General features: G+C 31.5%; 1 protein-coding gene across 7 annotated transcripts in view; it reads right to left on the bottom strand.

Annotated features, from left to right (window-relative positions):
- Positions 1 to 16,607, bottom strand: part of LOC117101293 (1-phosphatidylinositol 4,5-bisphosphate phosphodiesterase beta-1-like) — a 91,055-nt gene that overhangs the window by 23,523 nt on the left and 50,925 nt on the right. For 4 of the 7 annotated variants that reach the window (XM_033241249.1, XM_033241252.1, XM_033241250.1 and 1 more), the window contains 10 exons: positions 15,878 to 15,978; positions 12,560 to 12,726; positions 11,487 to 11,633; positions 10,643 to 10,800; positions 10,147 to 10,311; positions 8,790 to 8,895; positions 6,629 to 6,685; positions 5,378 to 5,458; positions 3,478 to 3,540; positions 799 to 900 (listed from right to left, as the gene is read on the bottom strand). In XM_033241249.1, the coding sequence (XP_033097140.1) occupies positions 799 to 900; positions 3,478 to 3,540; positions 5,378 to 5,458; positions 6,629 to 6,685; positions 8,790 to 8,895; positions 10,147 to 10,311; positions 10,643 to 10,800; positions 11,487 to 11,633; positions 12,560 to 12,726; positions 15,878 to 15,978 (1,147 nt within the window). The remainder of the gene's footprint in view (positions 1 to 798; positions 901 to 3,477; positions 3,541 to 5,377; positions 5,459 to 6,628; positions 6,686 to 8,789; positions 8,896 to 10,146; positions 10,312 to 10,642; positions 10,801 to 11,486; positions 11,634 to 12,559; positions 12,727 to 15,877; positions 15,979 to 16,607) is intronic. The other 3 variants (XM_033241251.1, XM_033241253.1, XM_033241254.1) reach the window with 3 other exon arrangements.

The raw sequence follows: 16,607 nt of genomic DNA, 5'->3' as shown, positions 1-16,607 counted from the left end.
TAAATACGGCAAACACAACTCAAGAACGTCTTACAACATGTTAAGAAATTAGCTCTCATTGGTATTTAATAAACTATATTTCAAAATGATAATGAAAATGATTTAATTTTTTTTTTTCTGTACAAATACATTCTGTTTCACTCCATATAATATAATGAATAGTACTACTCATGGTCATCAACAGTGCATCTAGTGGAAGGGATGTATGGGGGGCATCTAGTGGATGTATGGGGGGTGGAAGGGATGTATGGGGGGTGGAAGGGATGTATGGGGGGCATAAGGCCAAAAATACGAGGCTTGCCATCGCAAAACCAGCATACGGTCATTAAATGTTAAAACTGAGTAATTGGTATAAGAATGGAGCAGTATTGTATACTTTAGTACAGAGAAACCATAATACTTTTTATCATAAATTTCGCAATAGTAAGTCAACATTTTAAAGCTTACAATGTAGAGAATAGGAATAAATTAAAAAGTAAATTGTCATTTCTTAGTCAATGATGCTGGTTTTAGGAATGCAAGTCTCATATTTGACACCAAGGCTGCCTAACTATAAATATGCTGAGGAGAATAATTACCATTCCCTGCTATACAACTAGATATGATACTGAGCATCCTCCCTACCACTTTCAGATATTTTTTATATTTTATATAACTTATAAGATAACTACTAGATAGTAAATCATTTGCTAATCATCTAGGTTTTACAATTATTTTCAAGAGTGCAAAAAACATTTTAATATAAAATAAACCAAATTAGGGATACAATTATAAGTTGATTGCAAATGATCATCTAACCTTCATCAGGGTTTGTTGTGATGCTTCCGCTGGTTGAATCATATGACTCCTGCTCATTTATCTTAGCAAGACCATTCTGACGTTGAAGGCGCTTTACCTGTCCTGCAATCAAAACCATCAAAAATTAGTTTCAAATGAAAGAATGTGTTTGTATAAGTAGCAGAGCATAAAAAATGGAGTCCAGATGTAGTATGGTAGTTAAGTGTCTTGCCTACGAATTCCAGGATTCTAGGTTGGAGTCTAAGGCTACTCTTAAGCTAAATGCAATACTAAGATGGCTAGATAAATAAGCGTAGGCAGTTTGCATAAGCTCCTATAATTCTTTGATCTAAGATACAGTATTTTTTAAGCGTAGGTTGATAAATCCTTGGCCAGGATTTTTCTTCATGGCTAATGATTTAAAATGGTTATCTATAATTTTAACAGATAACCTTGGTCATCTTTCAATTGGCAATTTTCATTTGGGTGTAAATTAAATTTCTTTCTTTTCTATTTCTAAGGAGCTGAATGTGCAAAAAGCAGCTTAATATGATAGAGATTCTGATGGACAGGTGGCACTAATGTTTCTACTGGACGTCTCCGCTAAAGCCACGCCCCTTGGATATGGTTGCTAAGGTCCCACATATAGGACAAGCACGTTTTCCTGGCCCTGTTTTGATTGATCATTTGTTCAATTCGATTGACACTTGGGAAAGGTCTATTTACTATGATTAGTACAATTAATGTATGTTATTGTAAAGGAACCACAGGTGGCAGCTAATAGACTATATTCCTTATCATCTACTGAATCTTCTTTAGGTATATTAATCTATTTCTTAATTTTTACAATGAATGAGAAATCCATGCAAGATTTTACTAATGAGATATACAGTAGATGAAGATTAAATAATTATACAAAAGATGATAATATTTACTCATGTAAAGGCTGAAACATAATGAATATTCATTTAAACTGTATGAATTATACATAAAGTTAGATGCCTTCACCTGTGACAGTGAAAATATAACTTGATTGTTATTTAAAATATATAAATATTAATGATGAACATTTTTAACAGGGTACACAAAAATATAAGCCACTATTATATTGTGTTCTGAAATATAAACAAACATCATTAAAGAACAGAATGATATTACATAAAATATCAACAATTCATGCAATATCTAAGTTGTTTGAAATTCAATCATCAATTTTGAAATTAAGCATGTAATTTAAATAAATATTAGTACATATGATTGATTTACATTAGGATTAATAGAAGCTAGTCTACAAAATAAAACCATACCAAAAGAAATAAATAAAAAAACTTGACTAAACTACAATTTTGAAGGAAAAGAAAAATCAGTATTAAAAGCATATTAACTCTTACAAATCAAAAGTTAAGAGATCTACAATTATTTACTAAATTAATCTAGAAAACCTTTTTTACTAATATTATTATTGATATTATGTTTAAACCAACTAAAGGCAAAGCTGATTCCAATGTTTGTTAGTGGTAATCATTCTTCATCGAATCTAAAATGTAAAGCACAACTTAAAATTATTCAAAAAATTAATAACCCACTACCAGAGCAGTACACTATTTGCGAAACTTATGAGCTTCTATACCATCTCATCAAAATGTCTATAAGCTAAGTTTTATTTCAGGACACAACATTTCTCTTTGCATCCTTGTAAAAAAATCTTTCATACGTAACAATTTATCACTTGCAGTGGTGGGCCCAGGGGTGGAAAAGAAAGGAGTGTTCTATTCTGGCAACAGTCACAACCCCACCCTAACCCCCTCAGACATCCTCCACACCTACCTAGGTCATAAATTAACGCTAGCATTTGTTTTTTTTTTCAACACTGGCAGGATTATGTTTGATTGTAGATAAAATTTTGATTACCTGTATTAATATTTATAGTTAGATTATACTGAATTAGATAATGATGATATAATAATAGCAGAAGTACTTAAATTTAGATTATATAACATAATAATGATATAGTAGTAATCTATTAATGTAAGATGGATACCCTGAACTCCCCTGAATTTTATGTGCAAGATGGTTGAGCCCGCATCAGTAGGAATTATTGTCTCATTTGTTATATAGTGCATAATGTCAATAATAATGCCATCTGTGATATCCCATTAAGAGTGGTGGAATGAAAAAATTAATAAGTGTTGAGTCTTAAATCTTAAAAACAGTTCTGAAATTAATAAAGTTCAGTGATTCAATTGAATTTTATATTCATGTTAGGAAATGACTTTTAGTTCTATTTTCTTCAACTGTATATACAATGTATATTTTTCTTTTGTCAATCATTAACTGATTTGTCAATTGATTGTTATTCTTTTTTTCACCATAAATTAGCCAACACAGGAAATGTGTATATTGTTAGGATAAGGAAGAAAAATGGTTGGAAATTGAGAGGGAGGGAATTGGAATAAATGAAATTTGTTAAAAACTTCAATTATGCATGCAGTTGTCTAATATCTACTTCTTTTATAAATGAAAATTTCTGATTGGTGGATAGAGAAACAAAAATATAAGTCTGGCTCTAAATCAACCAATCACTGTTAGTAGGCATCTTTTTAAGTAGGAGCGTTATACCAAGTGCTTTAAAATCATTCTGTTGTGATAATCCATTCCATTGGTCAATAAGGCATTCTGAGAATGAATCAGCAAGTTTACCTTTAGGGAGCAAGTCTGGGTCCACGGAGCCGGTCAGGTGACAAGGTAATGAGCCTCGTCTCACTGTGTAAGTACACACAACATTATGCTTACATTTATCAACAATATCAAACTCAAGCGTAAAAAAAAACATTAATTAAACACACCTAAATACACACTGTACACAAATGTTATGTAATAAAAAACATTGGAAAAGAAATAATGAAAGGTTGATAATTGAATAGTTGTTTTCTAAATTTAATGACCTGTTAATTAAAAATGAAATCAAACTTACATGGAGTCGATGATAAAACATGAAACACAGAAAATATACATCAATTCTAGTCTAATTCTATTATGTTATTGCTATATGTTATCAGTGGTGGCGCAAGAGATCCCCTAACAAGTGGTCAATGTCTCTGGCAGGGAATCAACACCCAACTCAACCCCACCATATTTGGGGCTTAGGTGAGCAAATATGCAAAATAAGCACTAAGATGCCTGGAAATGGCACTATCAGACAGTAAAAGTGGTCTGTATTTTAAACCAGATACCCACCAAAATTGATTAGGTTCTTCCCGGGCAGGGGATCAGGCTTCCCCAAAAGGATTTTGTGCCACCACTGTATGTTATACTGCAATACAGGTATTGTTACATTCTAAATGCAAGATATCATGCACTGTATAAGCTATAGGAAGCGCTTAGGGTGCTAATTACAAGCTTGGGTATCTTGGCCATCTATTGGAGGGGTGTGAATTTTGCAGGCAAGGTTGTTATTCAGAAAAATTAATATTTTGCCTTTAAAACACTTCACTTCATTCCCTTTGATGTTTAATTATAATCTGTAATTCAACTACAAACACCTGGTTCTTGTAAAGTTGATAAAACAGAATATTTATTCGTATTCTTTTGCACACTATGGATAATTATCAAGGAATTAGCGCTTACAACATGCCTAAAAAAAGCATGCCAAAGCAATAATTACAAGTAGCTAAGCACTATAATTAAAACTTTGGAATAGTAGGAGGTGGCGGTGTGGATGGGTCTGGGCCTTTGTTAAAGGAGAGCAGTAATTTGAGAGGCGCTAATTATAGCTGATACAGTATACACGGAATGCTAATGTACCTTTGGACATGTACCAAGCATGAACTATTTATAAATGTATTATCTATAACAATGTATTTTATGTGCATTGGATTGAATGTTAAGATATGTATATATTTTGATATCATTGCTGACTACTTAATATGATTATATAAAACATATATGTATTAATTTGATGTATGACAGATATTTTGTATACCTATATATGTATTGTATGCTTTCCCGAAATGACTAAACACCCATGGACATGTAACTTAAATTTTCCCTATTTCCGTAAGATATTTAGCAGTCTTTAGGTATATAATACATTATATAACTAAAACAACAGATTTTTAATGTGTTTTTATAGTTTTTGCAATCTTTAATTCTTGATAATTACTATTTTTGCTAAATTTTCAATGTATAACTTTTGCTTTTTGTATGAACCGGCAGTTTATAAAGTGAATGTAATTTTAAGTGTATTCTGATAAAACATTTGTGAATAAATGATGTGTATCCTTGATGAATGAAGACGAACGTAGCAAGGATTAATTTGACATCAGTGACGGATCCAGAAATTTGAAATGGAGGGGACCCAGAGAGGGACTTTCACAGATGAAGGGTCTATACTACCTCAGCCCCACAATGGTTGGGGCTGAGGTAAGGAAATTATAGCACCTCTAGATGGTCGGAAATGGTACTCAAAATAAGAGTATGATTATCCTTCTCTCAAATGTTTTTTTTTAATTTTAAAAAATTTATTGGGGGGGGGGCAGGCTGGCTACCCACCCCCACCCCTCCTTGAATCCGCCACTGTACATGCTAAGCATCTAACTACCTTCTGAAATGGCATCCTCCTCCTGAATCACGTTGGAGAAAGCACTATTAGACATGTTACTAAGACGAGGATTTTTTCTTCCTGTATAACAAAGATTGCATGCACATGTTTATAAGAACAAAAAGTATGTTAATCTCAGGCTCGCGAATTGGAAAGAAATGTTTGATATGTTGTACAACTGCTTTTTCTAAGACAAAGAAAGCATATTTGACAAAAAAAAAACTTTTGATCAGTTAATGAGATACAAAGTTTTGAATATTTAAAAACTGAGGAAAAAAAGAGGTGTAACAACCCTTTTTTCCACCTTTTCCCTAGTTTTTAAATATTCAAAAATCTGTATCTCATTAACCGCTCGCAAGTTTTTTGTGAAATATGCTGTTTTTGTCTTTAAAAAATCAGATGTACAGCATAATATTTTTCCTCTGGAGCCTGACTTTAACAACGTTTATTTTATTTAATATCAACTAGTATAAAACTACAATGTAGAAACAGTATTAAAGTACAACTCCAGGCAAATGAGACAAATGCTAAATATGTTTTTAAATGGACATGTCACTACAAATATCATTCAATATAATTTATGAATCTACGTAAACAGTTTTATTTATGGATCCCTTAATGGGCAGGCAAAATCTTTTCTCGTGTTACGAAGATGAGAATTTTTTCTTCCTGAATAAAAAAGATTGCATGCATATATTTATAAGAACCTAAAGTATTTTGAAAGTAATGCAGAATATATTGAAATATTTTTTTTAAATGGACATTTTACTACAAATATCATTTAATATAAAATAATTTATGAATATATTTCAGGAAGAAAAAGTTTATTTTATTTCAGTCAGCATAAAACTACAATATAGAAAAAGTATTAAAAGTACTAATACAGGCAGTTATGATACATAAATGAAAAAAAAAAGTTACATTAAACATTTTTTTTTAAATATGACAATTAAAATTTTGACAATTTATAGAGATATGCAAAGAATATACAACAGTGTCATTTATGCATCTCTTAACTGGTGAACAAAGTATTTTTTTTTATTTACAAAAAAATAAAATAATAACATATTCAATATACATTTTAACAATTGAAATTTTGTATGTAATTTTTTAATTATTTATAGCTTACATAATATATCTTTACAAATATTCAAGTTCTTAACAAGATTAAATCGCAAAAGATTCTAAAAATGCAATTAATATTTGACGGTTAGTGATGAGGTTAATGATTTGTGTAGAGGCGTATTTTACCTTGATCTAAGGACATGGTTTTTTGTATCATGGGAACACTTTTTCGAGTCTTTTGATCTGGTGGAAAAAATTAATACACATACAAAATTATCCTCATTTTGCAGACACATAACAAAAAAAGAGAGAACATTGATATTTGCTAATCAGAATAAGAACTAAACAATTATTACAAATGCACACACCTGGTGTCTGCTAAAGAAGCAGAATAATTTCACAACCAAGTAACACATTTTCACACATAAGTGGTATTAACTGTTTTGTACCACGTGAGGGTGTTTTAAATTACACACAGTGTCAACTTTGGAACTGAATATGACAGTACTGAAATTGACTTGAAATACTATAATCTTAATTCAGAAGAAGTTTGAATAAGCAGATGATGATGTTGAAAACAGTAATGATCATGATGATGTTGAAGAATATATTGACGTTGATGGTTATGTAATGATGATGACAATAATAATAATTATGAATGATAGTGATCACATTATGTTGATAAGGTTGATAATAAAGATGATAATGATACCACTGACAATAATTTTTATGGCAATATTGTTGAAGATTATGTTGATGAAAATGATAATGATGATAATGTTAATTATGCTGATGACAATAAGCCTATCAAAAAAATTGTGTTGTCCAACTGCAATAACAATTGGAAATTAGGGACGGTTTGTCAAGAATTTAAAATTTCTTCCGTAAGTTGAGGCCTAACTCTAGAGTTGATGGATTTCCATCTCTCACTCCATGTTTTTGGCTAATAAAATGGGCTAAAAATATCGATAAAGGTATCAGTTTAATTAATTAAAGATTAAACATACACTTTTTGAACAAGTGTGTCTGACTCCTCTTTAGTAAAATTTGACCAGATATTGGGTCAAACAATAATGTTGACTGCAAATGATAAAAGTATTTCAGGCCCCTCCATGGGAAAAACTCCAAAAGGTTGATTATTGAAAATTTTCTGATAACGAATAACTAATTACTTTTCAGTTCAAATATTGATTTAGTTTTTTAGCTATTTACAAACTGTATATATTTAAGATAATGATGGTCCAATGAATAATTAGATGATTACACAGTAACAATCACTAAGCATTTACTGTGTATACACCATTTTCGCTAAATTTGAAATGAAAATTTTCGATAACCTGGCAACTACCACTATGGGGACATCCAGAGGCATAGGCATTTCACTGTACATAGTTTACAGCATTTATCTGTGCTGTGACTGGTGAACAACCTTCTTGATGTTGTGAGTTTGCCTAAGCCAGTCTTTGAAAACAAAACGGCCAAAACAAAAAAAAAAAGAAGAGAAAATAGGGGCACATAAAACCTCCAGTTTTTTTTTTGTTTTTTTTTTTGTAGAGGTGCTCAAAAAAAAAATGTGAATGGGAAAAAAGAAATCAACAATATGCTCTGGCTGGATGTCCTCCTGTGAAAAGTTGCAAAACATTGTTGGCACTGTTTCGAAATAAACCATATAAAATGGTGTCTAGGTATCACCACTTGCTAATGTCATGCTTCTTCAGAAAATCAGCATTGAGAGAAAACTAATGATCACTGATAACAACATAAAGAGAAAAACAGATTCTGAAAATGAAATAGAAAATAATGAGATTCAATGGCGACAAAGCAGAGATGTGACAGTTCTTTAAAACACTGAAAGCAAAAAACAATAATGGTTACAAAAACAATGAATGGTAAAAGTTGAAGGACACATGAGGGCAGTGTTGCAATTAACATAAGTCTTGCCTCTGCTGGCTTCTTCTTCAGGCTTCATAATGATTACTGAGTCCGATAAACATTTTTGGCGGCGAAGTTGGGCCGGTGAGATCGTCTGCACAAGCCTAGGCTTCGAGCAACTTGAGAAATGCATTGAGATGCGTTGATCGGTCATCTCAGTTGATAACTTTCGTGATCCCTTCACAGATAAAGTCCTACTTCGTCTGGATCCTACCGTTACCATGCAAGTACATTATTAAAAGGATATACATTTTCTAATCTTTTTAACCTTAATAACAAATATACCAGCATAGTACATTACCCTTAACATTTATCAATCTACATGATTCCATCTACAATCAATTAAATTGGAAGGGGCACAACATTCTTTCACTATAAGTTGGAATAAAAAGTATGGGGCAGAATTTAAATGTACCTGATTTTCTTTCTTCTGGTTGTACTGGCACTTTTTTCTTCTTATTCTTCACCAATATTTTACCCTTCAGTCGCTCAGGACTTGGCAATGGTTTACCAGGCTCCAACTATTATCAAAAAGAAAATTACTTAATCAAATTTTTAAAGTAATATTCAGCCAATGATTTGAGTAAAGTATAATCTGTATGTAAAACCTAAAATAAATATGGTTAAAAACTCTATAATTTATGATAGAATAAACAAATTAAAGAATAAAACATGTTAGACATAGGACACAACGTCCCGGCTATCTATATTGATTGAATGTCATGCGGCAGAGTTGTCACTTGGCAACAAACGCTGAATCAGTTCGCAGAATAAAAGCTATTTTGATAACAGCGATTATTAACAGCAAAAGCTAGATTTACTAAGTTAAATAAATAATAAATAAACTAAATAAATTACATTACTTTGATAACAAAAGTTGAGAACTGAAGCCAAAGGTAAAGTAGTCATATGTTTAAAACCTCCCAATTTAAATTATCATGCAATCTCCTGGTCTCCCAAATTTTATAAAATTCTTCCGAATTTTCAGAAAAGAACCCCAAATAATTATTTAGTGGCTTTTTGCGACCAATTATTGAGTATTTCTGTGTCAATGTTTGTTTTGTGCACCATTTATCAATGATGTCGGTGTACAAATGCTTTCCAAGTGTTACTGACCGCAAGGGAAATAAGCCCACAAAGCTGTTATCGTTTAATATCCAGGAAAATTTTTTTCATATCTATTTAATTTACAATTTTAAGTTTTATATTCATATTTTGTAGTATTTAAGTGATTCTCCGAATAAATTCAAATCATTTAATCAAATCAAATATCAGAATGCACGCATGAAAAAAATCATATTTTCAAAAATTTTCGGGGGTGGGGTGCACTTCACCAAAAGACCTCTAATCTCCTGAATTTTGTGTTACAGTGGTTGGAATGTATTTTAGATTACGGTAGCTAAACTACTGTGTTCTTTTGATGATAAATAAATTACCTCATTCCATACTGATTGCAACATGAGTAAAATCTATCTGATACAACTAAGAATGTGTGCTATATAGTTAAATTAAACTATGACATAATTAATATACCGACACAGAATCAATTAACCAATTACATGGTACAGTACATAACTGATATAATATGAAGACAACTTTCAGTACCTACGGTGTTTACTGTTGTTTAATAGCAAACTTCAGTATTTTGTGGGTCTCCATGCAGTTAACTATGTTAAATTTTATTTTATAAATATGTGTTAAAAATAAAATTTTACTTGTTTCTTCATTCTTAAAATAAATGAATTATGATAAATATTTAAAAACTGACTAACGGGATAATCTTCCAAGGACTCAGTGAGTAAAGAATCTCCAAATATCTCCTTGCAATACTGCGCCATTTTTGCTTGCTGTCGTTGTGAACAATGGTTCTCGAAACTCAGGATAACTGGGTAGTCAGAGGTCTTAAAGGCTGCATCATTGATTGCTTCAATTACCTCCTGAGAACAAAATTAGTATTTTAAGAAAAACCAGGAAGTAGAATAAAATGCATAAACATAACTTCCTCATTCTATTCTATATTAAATTTTCATTTTTAGAATAACACTTTTAATTCTCCTTTTCAAAATGTGTTTTTACTAAAGGGTTTTGTTTATTATATCATTCCATAGCTTGAATACCACCACATACTCTCCTTTCTTCTTTCCATCATCATTATCTTACTTTTATTATCATCGTCCTTAATTTCATGATTGTTACTGAAATTTTTATTTTTATTGCAAGCAAGACTAGACAACAAATGATTTTCTTCTTTCAAAAAAATTATCTTACCCTGAAATTTATATCTGTGCACATGGTGTAGCCATGAGTAATGATGGGCTCTTCATTAGGACTAGGGCCGTCCCAACAATCCAATTCAATGCATCGACAACCAGACAACAATACCTGACGATACATCTCAACGGAAGAACGACCTGTAAACTGGTGACCTTTAAGTAGAAATTACAGATAATTACGACTGTTGCAAGTACAAGCAGTCTGGCATAGTGGCAACAGGTTTTTTTGCCCAGCTTCCCGGTCGGGCTAGTACATCTTGCGTATGTCTTTAAGCAAGACACTTTATTTAAATTTACCTAGCTTAGTTTACCTAGCTGTTATTAATGGATACCAACAAATAGCTGGGTGTAGCCTGTGATGGACTAGCACCCATCCAGGTGTAGTATCCGAATCTGATCCGCTACACACCACATATACCGGGAATAAGCTCCCGCCTGATTCACTTTTTTATGATTGTTGTAAGAACAATTCTAAACAGAAATGATACTATTTCAATTTAGTATCATTTATATCATTTTTTAGAATTGTAAGAACCAATCTAAATAGAAATGATACTAAAAAGAACAATTCTAAACAGAAATGATATTAAAAAGATCAATTCTAAACAGAAATGATACTACAGAAATGATACTAAATTGAAATAGTACTGACCAAAAGAAAGGTATGAAGGAATAGTATTAAAATAGAACATCATTTATTATTGAATTTGATTAACACTAAGAATAACCTATGTAGGTCTGAATTTCCAGTGGGTTCCTACTGTGGTTATTTGGCAGTACACCAGCAGACAATCCCAAACTCGTCCCGAAGACCGTTCTGCGTTCTTTAAAATACTAACCTGTTAGATATGTGTTGTGACTGCTATTAATGAAGTAATGACACAAGGAATGGTCCATATCCTGGTGTATCGTCAGTGTCTCTGGATCTACCACCAAATTTTCAGAGCTCAGAAGATAACGAGACAAGCCATCTACTGATAAATGACCTACAACAGAAATTTTTCAAAATGAATTAATTAATGAATGTTTTAATTATATTTGTTTCATTCCAATATACTCCATATAGCATGTATAAATGGGTATCTAACCTTGTAAAAAGTAGATCGGATTGGATTATTCGGCATAAACACCAAAAATAACTCATGAAAGTCCGAAAGAAGACTTATTTCCAGTGGGGTCCTTCTGGTGATGATTTGGTTGTACACCAGGAGACAATCCTGTACTCTTTTCCAAAGGATATAGTACTGCTTTCTTTAACATGGACCATATTGCACACAGTACCAACAGTTTAAATGTCTAATATCCAAAAGACTATACAATACTGACATTTGCATTTCAGTCCTCTTGCTGAGACACAAAGAGAGCAGCGTTGGGAATTGAACCAGAGATCAAGAGATCTCCACGTTCAGTGCAAACACAGTGGCTACCACCAGTTCAGCTAACTTAGCTAAGCTGCTCTCTAAATGTGAATGGCTTTGGTCTGGTGCTTGGCTCACTGCATGACTAATTTCATGATCATACTAGATTTATTCTGACCAATTTGAAAATGACAGCAAACATAGACATCAGTGTCAAGAATCAAAATAGAGAAAATAGGTCAGGGACAGTTAAAAAAGTAATAACTAGGTCAATAATGGAATATTATGCATGTTTTAGGTTTTGGTTTAATACACTATTACAATAAGTAATTAAATTGTTAAAAAAATAAATCAATAACAACAATCTTATTTGAGAAAAGCTTAATGGTATATAGGATTTAGGCTCTTAAAATAGAATGTTCATAAAATTTTCATTTCATCTTATGCAATTATTTTAGAGTGCACTAAAAACACACTACTATTTTATTAATTATGCTTATAATATTAAAATTCAAGAATAAATATTAATGAGATCAGAATTTAAATTTGTTCACCTTTTTTTACAAAGCCTTTGTTAGGTTCGTATTTTTCAATAATTTCGTGGGCATACTCATTATCGCAGTATGGATAGAGAATCTCATTCAATCGTGGGTCCCGTTGCTCTTTGTTGAAAAAGTTCTTTACTTGCTCCGTTGTCAGATAAGGCTTAGCTTTTGCTCCCCTGTGAAAATAACAATATTTATGGGTTACAACATATTTCAATTAATTTAAAAATGCATTAAAAAAAGAAGATACTGGGATAATGCTATCGCATCTCATACAGATATTTTACTACAAGAGGTTTTCTTTTATATTTAATTTATTCTGAACAACTTTGAAGTAATTATTTTCAAAATCCTCTTCAAAAACAATCAAGAAATGCAGAAATAAAATTATTTCACATAAGAATAGGAAATTTGTATAGCATTTTCTACTATAGTTGTTGAACACAACACTTTCATCAGTTCATTTTGGTAATTTCCTTATGTTTCAAAACTGTGTAATTTGAGTAATAATAGTAGTACTTGTGATGGTAAAACCACATTGCAATGCTCCTTCTTTACCACAAGAGCTTAGAGAGGTTGTGGAAATACTGTACTACCAAAAAGGCTGTCATCAATCATACTACATATTTTTTTAATAGAAATTGAAACTGTACCCACTCTATAAATTGATTTTTTGACATTATAATGGTCAATGCAAAAAAAAAAAAATAAGTAGGAACAGTATAGTATAACAAGCCAGTTAATTGTCAAGAATATATATATCACTTTTAGGTGAAAGGTGATAGCCTAGCTATTTCATAGTTTGTAGTCACTTGACTTGAAACTTCCATACCACAGCATACAAATAAGCAAAGAATAGTAGCACTTTAAGTTGCTTAGTGGGCATTTATTTGCAAAAACAGATAGTGAAATTAATAGTATCTTGTTTTTACAATGTGCAATTTAGTTTCACATTTATTTTCATTATAACCACTAAATGCATATTCCAGAATACCAAACATATAAATAAAGTCTACAAAAACAGATGATGATGATGAGGATGAAAGTGACAGTGATAATGATGATGCTCCTGATGATAATGATGATAATTATGATGGTGATAATGATAATGATGATGAAAGTGATAATGATGGTGAATGTGATGATGATGACAATGGCGGTGGTGGTGATGGTGTTGACGATGATGATGATGATAAAGATGACAATGATGATGATTATGATGATCATAATAATATAGTGATCAAAAAATGATGGGGATGACACTTTTGATGACAGCAATATGACAATATAGTTGACAACAAATTTAACAGTGAAAATGTATGATGTAGAATATGAAAATGAGAACGACAACAGTACTCTTCTAATTTTCCTCCATGTATATTCTTGTTGGACTATAAATAACAAATTGTTTACCAAGTTCGAGTTATTGGAAGTTAGATTAAATTACAAAGGCAAGTCAATAAAGCATCACACTGTCACGCCATTGGGAATAAATTCTGTAGGAAGTATACTACACCTCTTTAAAATGATGACAAACACTTAATATCAGCAAGACAAGACAACCACTACACAACGTTTTATTATCAACATGATTTGTGTTTGTATTGATGTTAAGTGAGTGGTGTATAAAAAGACAAACCAAGTTCATAGTGTTACAAAATAAACACTAAATACTTGCCATTAATTGACCCACAATTACAATTATTGCAATTCTATAGTTGCAATATTAAGATTGACAGAAGTCAGCCAAATGTGATTCTACAGTTGCATGTTTGACCACAGTTAGTCAACGGTTTCCTAAATTTAATAATTTACAAATAAATAAAGGGAACACATCACTAGAAAATTTAAATATTTTATAACTATATAGCAAATTAAGATAATAATAATAGAGTACTACCTTTTTTTTAACATGAGAACTGTGATGATGGATTGATAACTGAGTTACAGAGGACCACCTATGGTAATGTTATCTCTAATACCTCCCCCCCCCCCACCACTTTCGCGCCCCTTCCCTTTTCGGACATCTCTGGATCTGCCCCGGTAGGAAAAACATATCCATGTGAAAAGATCAAAGTCATTCTACTATGTGATTTTCAAAAACAATACTTATTTAATACATGTTCACATCATTCCTCAAAGACAGGAACTAGAATGAACCATAGCATCGGGGTAACCCCTCCATACTATTCTGAAAACTGCAACAAGTTTTTACAAGCTCACAAGTGCCAGGAGTGTCTCAGAGCAGCATCGATATTAATCGCCCAAAAATATCTCTATACTTCCTATTAGTTTATCCTTTAGTCCTACATTTTGTTTGTCAAGTAGCCAAGCCTTTATGCTACATCTTCATATGAGAAGAATAGGCAATAAACATTACAAATTAAAGCGGATGATTAGCTCTGATATACAGACACACTTTTACCATTGGTTCCTGCTACTAAGTTTTTATCCAATCATTCATCCCTAAATTCTTATCCAATCATTCATCTGTAGTAATATGATCTTTTTTAAATAAAATTAAACAAATTACTTCTGACAAGAATGTTTTTTTTTTTTTGTCATCTTTAAAGTTAATAACCACATATCAATCATTGTTTCTGAGAGATATGCCCAGGTAATAATGATTACCATTCATGAGACAGAATAATTCATTTCCAGTCCTGGTATCACGCCCGATTAATTACGTTTTCTAGTTCTACAAAGATCCAAGGTTACTTTGAAATACTCCCTTAAGACAGATATCCACCAGATAAATATGTTCGCACAAAGCAAAAAATTGTCAAACTGTATGCATGCGCTGTTCCACTTTTATATAAGGTCAATCGCAAGATAGTACATTTGTTGTTTGCTTTAGCAAAAATTTTGAGCTCTACCAAATTTTAATTTGTGCGAAGTGTAATATGTGATGTGTAAATTGGAAAGGCATTCGTTTGAGGAAAAATTCTATTTATAGTATTTTGTAAACCTAGGACATACAAAGTAGTCTTCACAACATATAATCTGTTACATACTAAGTCTATCCTAAGGTTGATTACTTGTTCAATTGTACATTTTTTTTATGGATTTTTATTTTACATGGCTTTTAACATGGATAGAAAATATATATGTGTGTGATTACATAAAAGTCTATAAGAATATATAAACATTTTTTACATTTTTTTGTATGTGTGAATCAGGGTATTAGTCTACTAAATACATCTTTTCGTAGGCATTATATAACACCTAATTTATATAACACCTAATTTACAGGCCTTATGTAATCATTCTTATTTTGTTAAAGGTTTTAAGAATAAAATAAAGGTAAAAATCAAGACCGAAGCTTACATATCCTGGAAAACCTTGTCAATTTCTTGCCTGTTGAGCAGTCGCACATAGAAAGTAAAAAACTCCGCAAACGTGAACTTAGATGGACTTATCAATTCATCCTAGAAAAATAAAATTAGTAGTTGGTAATTAATAGTATGAAAGATCTAATTACATCACTGAATCTGTTTAGATCATTAAATTTAATCACAACATATAATCTGATAACATTTTTAATCCAATTTTTTTAACCTGATTAAATTACTGAATCTGATCATATTAATGAATCATCTGATCATATCACTGACTCTCTTACATCACTAAATATGATCACATCAATGAAGTTGATCATACTACTTTATATCTGATCATACTACTGAATTTGATCACATCACTGAGTATGATCATATCCCTATATCTGATCACATCACTCAATCTGATCATATCACTGAATCAATCAAATCACTGAATATGATCACATCACTGAATCCGATCATATTAACTCCGATCACCGAAATCATACCAGTATATCTGATAATACCACTGAAGCTTAGCACATCACTAAAGGTGATCAAATCCCTGAATCTGATCATAGCACTGAATATGATTACATCTGATTACACCACTAAATCTGATCATATCACTGAATCTCATCACACCACTAAATCTGATCACATCACTAAATCTGATCATATCACTGAATCTGATCACATTATTGAATATGATTGCATCAATAAATCTAATCACATCA

Source organism: Anneissia japonica, unplaced genomic scaffold (genome assembly GCF_011630105.1).
Source record: "Anneissia japonica isolate Jap-2015-1 unplaced genomic scaffold, ASM1163010v1 scaffold3709_len703521_cov189, whole genome shotgun sequence".
NCBI classification, from domain to species: domain Eukaryota; kingdom Metazoa; phylum Echinodermata; class Crinoidea; order Comatulida; family Comatulidae; genus Anneissia; species Anneissia japonica.
The sequence above is the reverse complement of the archived record's forward strand: the minus strand, read 5'-3'. Positions and strand labels throughout refer to the sequence as shown.